We start from the raw sequence: 8,182 nt of genomic DNA on the forward strand, positions 1-8,182 counted from the left end.
CCCTGCCAGGGTCGCCAAAGCTCCCCCCGAGAAGCAGGTACGCATGGGGGGTTCCCAGGTCACCCCGAGCCCAGCCCCTGCTGTGTCCCCACTGCATCTCTGCAGGAGCACTTGGGGCAGGGGCAGGGCGGCTGGGGAGCCTTGGGGTACCTTTGGGAGTCACCTGGAGACTCCAGAACTCTCCGTGGGGCATGGAGCCCTCCAGAGCCCTCAGGAGCTGCGGGAAGCATTTTGAAGGGGGGCCATGAAGCTTGGGGAGCCCTCGCAGTGGGGATCCCCGAACCCCGGGGGCAGACAAGAGCTCTTTGGAGTCCTCGGGGCAGAGACTTAGGGAGGAGCAGAGCCCGGAGTGCGCCAGAGCCCTCGGGAGTGGTGGGGGCAAGGAACTAGGGGGCCGGGGAGCTCTCGGGAGCTTACTTGTGGCATCTTGGGCTGGTCCGGGGCACGGGGCAGGGGGTTTCACAGGGCTCTCAGGTAGGGGTAAAGCCCTTGGGAGCCAATAGGAGACCTATGGACACTTGGGGTGGGAGCTGGGGCCCTTGGGAGGGCTCCGCCGGGGGCGTGGCCGTGGATGGCGCCCAGGAGCCCTCGCTGATTGAGTTAGTCTGGGGCAGGCTAAGTCGCACGGATGGCTTGCCCTCTCCCTCCTCTCCCCTCCCCCCTGCCCGGCCAGCTCCTCTCTCCTCACCCAGAGCTTGTGGAGCCCCGGCAGCCTAGAGAGGACCATTTCCACTCGGAAGCCCCCAAGTCTCTCCGCTTCCTTGAGAATCCCTCACGCCTCTGACGCCTTCTCTTGATGCCCTTCGCTCTATACCACACCCCAGAGCTTTCGGGGCTGGCAACCTTGCCACCACTAGACTCCCCAAAGCTCCCGCAAGGCCCAGCCCGCTCTGTGCCTGGCACCAGCTCTCCAGCCAGGCCGCGGTTCAGGGTGGGGGTGAGAGCCAGGCTAGGATAGTACTCGGAGGCGGGGCCGGTGGGTCCCTCCTCTCGAGATGCTTGGCATAGGCCTGGCTTCCATCCCCTTGCTGCTGCTGGGACAGAGCACACTGCCTTCCCTGGGGCCATCTCAGGTGCTCGTGGGGTCCTGACCATTTACTGTACTCCTCACGCCCCATCAGGCCTGGCCCCACCCACAGAAGACAGCACTCCCCTCCTGCACTCCACTACCTGCTGTGGATGGCCCAGGACTCAGAGTGGCTGCAGGGCCCGCCATGTCCCCTCCCTGCCCTGGGGAAGGGATGGGGGGGGGAAGGAGTCCAGGCCGCAGGGGGCTGGCTACTGGGGCATAACCCAATTGGAGGGTCTTGGGGCAGGCAGACAGGGGCCGAAGCTGCATGAGTGGTAATAGTGCAAGTGGCCGATTCCTTTCTTTTTCTGTGTATCTTAAATGTATGATAACCATATACTACTTTTAGGATCATACACACACACACACCAAAGGCCATGGAGAGACTAGAATGTACCAGAGAGACGGCCAGGAGGTGGGGGAGGAGGGACTCAGGTGGCCCTGATTCCAGCTCTGCCACCAACTGCCCAGGTGGCCATGGTAGGCTGAGCTCCCCAAAGGCTGGAGAACCTGTAGGCAGGAGCAGGTGGGCGCTGGATGTGAGCCAGTGGACACCCAGGGCCCGGCCGAGTCCCACCACCGGCAGCAAGGAGCTGACTAAAGGTGAGATGATGGTCACCAGGGCCCCACCCATCTGCCCAGGCCAAGTGGGAACCGGCACCTGTGCGCTTCCTGCTGTCTCCTGGCAGCCTGCAGCCAGATAAGCAAGTCTGCGCCCTCTCTTAAAAATATGCTGACTTTCAGATTATGAAATCCATTCCCATGGTAGAAGACCTGGGAGATACACAAGAGTCTAGAGAAGTGAAGAATTCGACTACCCAGAGGTGATGTAATGTCTCATGGTACGTGGAGCCTTTCCCACATGTCCTGAACCATGTAACTGAGAGACCAGAGACACCCCACTTCCTGCTGTGGGACATTCAGGTCGGCTTCAGCTTTTCCCTGTGACTGCATCATATGAACAGCTTGCAGAGCATTTCCAAGTGGATTCTCTGTACCCGCCTCGTGGTGTACCTATCTGTACAAGGAGGGACTAACGCTCCCAGAAATGAGTTGGGAAAATGACACAGGCAAACAAACAGACATAGCCATGGGTAGCATCTGATCCCTTTGCCCAACGACAAAAGCAAGACAGCAAAGCCAAGAAAGGCAGATACGGAGCCTTCAGACCCCAGATCCAGACACCCTGTGCCCTGGGAATCCCGACACATTGCCGACCCACTCCCCCAAGCAGGAAAAGCCAATGCCTTCAAAATAAACGGTCTTTTTATTGTGTGTCCACGAAAACAAAGTTGGGGTGGCCTCTGGTGACTCCTCCACAGTGGTGACATGAACAGGACGCATGCATGAAAACAACAGCTATGTGCTCCTTGGAAGGAACAGCGGCAGGTCCTGCCAGGGCCCCACAGGTTCAAGGCAAACAGGGCCAGGAGACCCCGCTGGGCCCAGCAAGTGAGGAAGGCCTGAGCCTGCCACCTCCCCAGCAGGATGAGGCAGAAGGGGGAGGGGACCAAAGCACTGATCTGGGCCAGGCCTAGCTCCCCAAAAGATAGAAACACACAGGTAAGCTCCCACCCCCCACCCCCACCCCCACCCCCACCAAAACACTGCTAAGGCAGTTGAGCCAGGTCTTCTGAGAAGAGCTGGCCAGGAAACCAGGCCCTCAGGGCTCCATCCAAAAGGGGTTGCCCTCTTCGGCCTGCATTGAGTAGTAAACGAACACCAGGAAGGCAGCAAAGACCAAGAAAAGGAGCAGCTGGCCCCAAAGCGGGACCTGGCGCTCCTGCCCCAACCCTGCCCCAGGGGCCTGCTTTTCGGGCCGGATGGCCCGGCGGGTCAGCCACGAAGGTGGGGAAGAGGAGGAAGAGGAGGCTGAGGAGGTGGAGGAGGATGTAGGGTAATAGGACGGGCCCAGGGAGTTCCTGCCCATGTTCGAAAGCGGGCGGTAGTGCGCGATGCTCTGGTACGCGCTGTCCCGGGCGTACGAGGGGCACTCCCTGAGGCAGAGAGGGGCACAGGTAAGCCAGGCTGGACCCGGCCCAGGATTGGCTCCCGCCCCTGCCCCCTGCGCCCAGCCTTCCCTCCTGGGGCGCTCCCCGCTGCTCACCTCTCCTTGCTCTCCTCTTCAGAAGAGGAGAAATGGTTGTCATCCTGCACCTGGAAGAGATAGTCAAGGTGAGGGGCAGAGCTGGCCAGCCTGCTCTAACCGCTGCTTCAAGGTTAAGGGCCCTAAGCCCTCCAAGACCTCTCTGGGCTTTGCCACTTGCTCAGTGACTGTCCTGGCTGCCTCTGTTCCCCAGGACTGAGAACCAGCTCAAACCCAGAGCCCAGACCAGGGTGCAGGTGTGCACTGGCTGGGGCGGGGTCTGGTCCACCAGTGTCAACACCCCTGCCCCCACCCCCCAACCAGGGCACTGCTTGGCCCCCACTCCTCCTGGGACGCCAGGGAACTGGGAAGGAGCCCCCCATGTCCACCCCCTGACCCCATGGCTTTATCCAGTTCTGCCCAAGTTCTGGCTCACCTGTTGGTGAAAGGTGTCGGCATCCTGGAGTGAGGTTCGGGGCTCCCGGAAGCCCTCGGATGTGCCCCCGGAACTAGACTCCCCATAAGTCTCGGTACTCAGGTAACTCTCCTCATAGTAGTCGTCGTTGTAGCCTTGAGGAGAGGCAGGGGGTGGGTAGCACAGGCTCCGTCAGTAGCCCCCCCATCCGGCTGGTGGCCCTCACCTGAATTCTGCACTTTGGGGGTGACACTAATCTCTCCCCTCCAGGGCCGGGTGGGAACTGAGATCTCAGGCCCTCCTAAGACCAGAGTCCACGGCAGAGTGGGGCGAGGGTCTCAGGGTGCCCCCTCCCCAGCACCCCCCCAGCACCCCTCCCTGCCTTACCCTTGCTCTGGTACAGCAAGTCATCCTCTTTCTTGGGCAGGTCGTACATATCCGAGTCCACCGAGGCTGAATCCAGGTCTGGGGACCGAGGGGGCAGGGACCGAGGGGACATCTGAGCTCAGGTCTCCCCGCCCCCAGGCGCAGGTGGCCCTCCTGGCCCGGACCCTGGCTTCCCGGCCGCCCCAGCCGGGTCCCCTCCGGTGGCAAGGGGCCCTGGGTGGTCTGGGATTGGGGGGAGGGGAGGAAAGGGCTCACCCGAGAAGCGATACGAGAACGACGAGGAGGAGGAGGAGTTCGGGGGCGAGAGTCGGCGCCTCTGGGTTTCGTACTCGAAGATTTTCTTCTCGTAGAGCTTGCGGGTGGAGCCTGGGCACAGACAGAGCCCGGGGCGCGTCAGTGGCACAGGGAGGCCACCCTCCCGCCCGCAGCCCGCCCGCCCGCCCGCAGGCAGCGTACCCACGATGGGCCCGTGCGGGATGTTGTACTGGCGCAGCACGGCCACCAGCTCGGCGTCCGACAGAACCGCGTAGTCGTCCATGGCGAGGCCGGCCCTGGGCCTCGGGCGGGCGGCGGCGACGGCGGCGGAGGCCTGGGAGGCAGGCCGGGCTGGGGGACGCGGACTGGCAACGGTAGCCTGGGAGCGCGGCGACGGGTGCGAGGCAACCGCTCGACCACGTCACGACCGCGTCTCCGCGGCCCAGGCCTGCGCGCTGCCGGGTGGGGGGCGGGGGGTCGGGAGCGAGGCGCGGGGGCGCAGCCGGCGCAGACCGGTCTGGAAGTGGGGGCGGGCGGCGCCGGGGCGGGAGAGCCGGGCCCGAACGTGAGAGCGGGCGGGGCCGGCAGGCGGTGACTTCACAAACGAGAGGGTACGGGCTGCGCGCGGGAGGGGGCGGGGCCTGCGTGGGCGCCGAAGCGGCGCGTTCGGACCTGGACGTGGGGGCGGGGCGGGGCTGAGGAGCGCAGACGTCACTAGCTGGTATGTTCGGGCTAGAAGCGGAAGTGGGGCGGGGCCTCCGCGGGAGCCGAAACCCCGCCGACCGGCCGGGACGTGGGAGTGGGGCGGGGCTGGCGAGCCAAGACGTCACACCCTGGCGTGCCCGGGCTAGACGTGGGAGAGGGGCGGGGCCTGCGCGGGAACCAGAGCGGTGCAGGCCAGGGTGTATCAGGGAGGGCGGTGCGACTGCGCGCCCGAGGGAGGGGCGGAGCCTGCGAACAAAGACGTCACACGCTGGTGTGTACGGGCAGACATGGGAGCGGGGCGGGGCGTGCTCGGGAGCCCAACCGGCGGAAACCGGTCAGGCTAGCGGGGCAGGGCGGCGCGCTGGAAGTGGCTCGTGCGCCCTGAGTCACGTGGGCAGAGGCGCCTCAGTCCCTCCGCCCTGGTCACTGTCCCCTTCCCCAGGCTTCGGGATAAAGGGGCTCCTCAGGCCCGGAGATACTTGGAGAGCCCCGGCTCCGGGCAGGGCTTGTTCCCGGGCGCTCTGCACGCGGCAAGCGAGGGAAGCCACCGCCAGCTAGGGCCGCGACTCTAAGGCCCGCCACCTCCTAGACCCCTGTCCCCTCCCTGGCCCACGCACCTGTGCCCGTCCCGCACTCACCACCTCCCTCCCGCCTGCGCTCGCAGGAAAGGGGGCACTGGGCCAGGAGGCCGCAGGCATTCCAGGGACAACCAGCCTTCCAAGGGGCCCGGGCCGGCTAGCACTCACTGGCACGGGACGCTGACATGACGCGTGCTGGGACAGCGTGTGCCCGCCACCCCACCTGCCGGCCTTCCCCGAGGGAGGGGGGGGCTTCCTCTCCTGTGGGAATGGCCCTTGAGCTGAGTGGGACAGAGGTGGCCTAGCAGGGCCCCCCGCGGAGGGGGTTGGCTCTCGAGTCAGATGGACCTGTCAGAGGGGTCTGAGCCCGCTGCAGGGACAATGGCAGGACGGGTGGCCAAAGGAGGGGTGTGGATGGCGTGCAAACCGCAGAAGCCTGCCGAGGCCTGCTGAGGTTACACGGAGTGTGGCTGGGAGGAGATAAAGACCTTGCTCGGAAAGAGACTGTCCGCTGGAGTGTGGGGAGGGGCTGGCAGTCCTCTTCTAAACAAAGCCGGCCTAATGGGGTGTGGGGCAAACTGGGGTGCACCCCGGGGAGCCCGGAGAGAAGAGTCACCTGCCCTACTGGATGACCCGTCTTGGCTGCAGATAAAGAGGGAGGGCTCCAGGCAGACCCAGGCTGGTCTGCCCAGCCGTGGGGGCCACAGACTGGTTCTGGATGGAGGTTTACCCAGTGGGGGTGGGGACTGAACCACAGACAGAGACCCTTCTGAAGAGTCACCGTGGCCCAGGGTTGAAAAGACAAGGTCCGTCCTGGCCCTGCCCTGTCTCCTGCTGCATGGAGGGGAGGCAAGCGGGTCTGTGACAACACCGTTCTCTGCAGAAGGAGGAGATGCTAGCCCTAGAACAGGGGGCCTGCTCCTGATCCCTCAGCAGAGCAGAGGAGGGGAGGGTGATCTGGGCTCCAGGCTGGGCATAGTTTCGTGTTTTGGCAAGATCAGATGCCCCAGCACCTCCGAGAACCTTCTTTTGCAATGCTGGCCCCTCTCCCAGAGGCCCGCGTGTACAGAGCCGTTCTGGCCGCTCTGTCCTCCCCCCCTCGCCGCCCCTCCCCACGCGGATCCAAGCTGTTTCCTTTTGCGGTCAAGGAATTCTAGGTTTGCCTTCTCCCCAAGGAACACAGTCCCCCATCCCACCCCCGGCACCTGCCCCAGCACTCTTTTGTGCCCCCTCCCCATAAGGTCTCACCGCAGATGACTCCAGGAGGCTGAACTGTGGGCGGTCCCCCTGTGCCCACCCAGTGGGCACCTGGAGCCCACGTCCAGTCCCATTGCCAGTGCAGCTCCACCCCAGACCACCAGTAACTAGGTGAAGCCTTGACCATCAGAGTTAACAGGCCCTCTGCAACATCCCCCACCCCCACACTATATAGTGGAGAATCAGGGGCCCAGAGAGGGGAAGAGACTTTCACTCTTGAAAGTTATAGGCAATGAAACATATCTACTGGAATACATTTCTCAGCATCCATGTACAGGGAGGCAGTCATTCATTGAGCTATAAACAATGTTTTCTTTAAAATCAGAATGTTGTTCAACATGAAAAGAGACGAGCCTTAACTTTTCTCTTCAGGCTATTCAAGATCCTTTGGGTTTTAGCTGCTTTTCGAATCCCTTGACACATCGCTCAGATGGTGTACGAAGTCATGCGATGAGGATTGTGGTGAAAAATAATGCGTCGATGATTGTCACAATCGCTATAAAACTTTGAATGGAGAGCTGCCCATTCAAAGCATTGTGTCTGGGCCCTAGGACGCATCAGCTCATCTTAATGCTCTGGGGATGGCTGGGTGGAGAGGCAGCTTGCCCTGGCGGTTAGGAATGGTGATTCGGGTGCTTTCCCTGTCTCTTCCACGCCATGGCTTTCATTGATTATGATCTTCACCAGGGAACAGCTAGTGCTGTACAACCCATTCCACCCAGACTTGGAACAGGTCGAGATGCCGAAGAGCTGCATGTGTTTGCAGTGTGGGCTTGGGGAAGGGGGTGTGAGTGTAAAGAGGGAGTTCCAGTGGAGGTGGGAGTCTGGAGACTCCACAGAGCCACCCCTGCGCCCCTTCCAGCAATGGCACTCCTAGCCTGGTTGGCACCTGCTTTTGGCCTGTGGGTGTCCCTCCCCAATGGACTGACACGGCCATGAGTCCCAGTAGCCCCCTTCTGGACCTGGGGATCTCTGAGCTCATCTTCACTCCTAGTGAAGTTGCCCCACTGCCATGACCCCACCCCAGCCCGGGCACTGTGGGTCCAGCTGCAAAAGAAAAGTCTTATTTTCTGAAAATGTGTTTCAGTTCTTTAGTGTGTGCGCGCGCTGGTTCAGGATGTAAAACGGAATCCTTATGGGATGGTGGGCGATGTGGTAAAAAGACAGCGCTTTATGTGGACTTCCTAAGAGAAAGTGGCGTTTGATGTGGAACCGCACCTTGGAGGCAATGGGCATGGAGAAAAGGAAGGTGTGGCAGGTCTGTGCCCGCCCAGCTCACGGACCCTTGGCTCTTGGCTGCACCCTCCTGCGCTCTCCCAAGCTCTGGGACTGTGTCTAACGGGCCCTCTGCAGGAGGGGACTGCTGAGAAGTCCGTGGGTTTCCGCTGCACGCCCCTAGGTCAGCCTGGCACCCAACAGGGGTCAAGCAC

The 8,182-nt window shown here is 62.5% G+C and overlaps 1 protein-coding gene across 1 annotated transcript; it reads right to left on the bottom strand.

Annotated features, from left to right (window-relative positions):
• Nucleotides 1-2,658: 2,658 nt before the first annotated feature.
• Nucleotides 2,659-4,657, bottom strand: EMD (emerin). The gene is made up of 6 exons (XM_077144894.1): nucleotides 4,414-4,657; nucleotides 4,213-4,323; nucleotides 3,958-4,035; nucleotides 3,592-3,725; nucleotides 3,177-3,226; nucleotides 2,659-3,066 (listed from the first exon to the last, which is right to left on the bottom strand). The coding sequence occupies exons 1-6, from the start codon at nucleotides 4,493-4,495 to the stop codon at nucleotides 2,733-2,735; spliced, it is 789 nt and encodes a 262-aa protein (XP_077001009.1). The 5' UTR covers nucleotides 4,496-4,657; the 3' UTR covers nucleotides 2,659-2,732.
• Nucleotides 4,658-8,182: the final 3,525 nt, after the last annotated feature.

This window comes from Tamandua tetradactyla, chromosome X, assembly GCF_023851605.1.
Source record: "Tamandua tetradactyla isolate mTamTet1 chromosome X, mTamTet1.pri, whole genome shotgun sequence".
Classification (NCBI taxonomy): domain Eukaryota; kingdom Metazoa; phylum Chordata; class Mammalia; order Pilosa; family Myrmecophagidae; genus Tamandua; species Tamandua tetradactyla.

Excerpts from the sequence above, each read along its gene's own strand:
- EMD (XM_077144894.1), bottom strand. The coding sequence starts at position 4,495 with ATGGACGACTACGCGGTTCTGTCGGACGCCGAGCTGGTGGCCGTGCTG. Across the intron at positions 4,036-4,212 it reads GTTCTCGTATCGCTTCTCGG|ACCTGGATTCAGCCTCGGTG; the intron begins GTGAGCCCTTTC and ends CTCGGTCCCCAG. Across the intron at positions 3,726-3,957 it reads CTTGCTGTACCAGAGCAAGG|GCTACAACGACGACTACTAT; the intron begins GTAAGGCAGGGA and ends CCTCTCCTCAAG.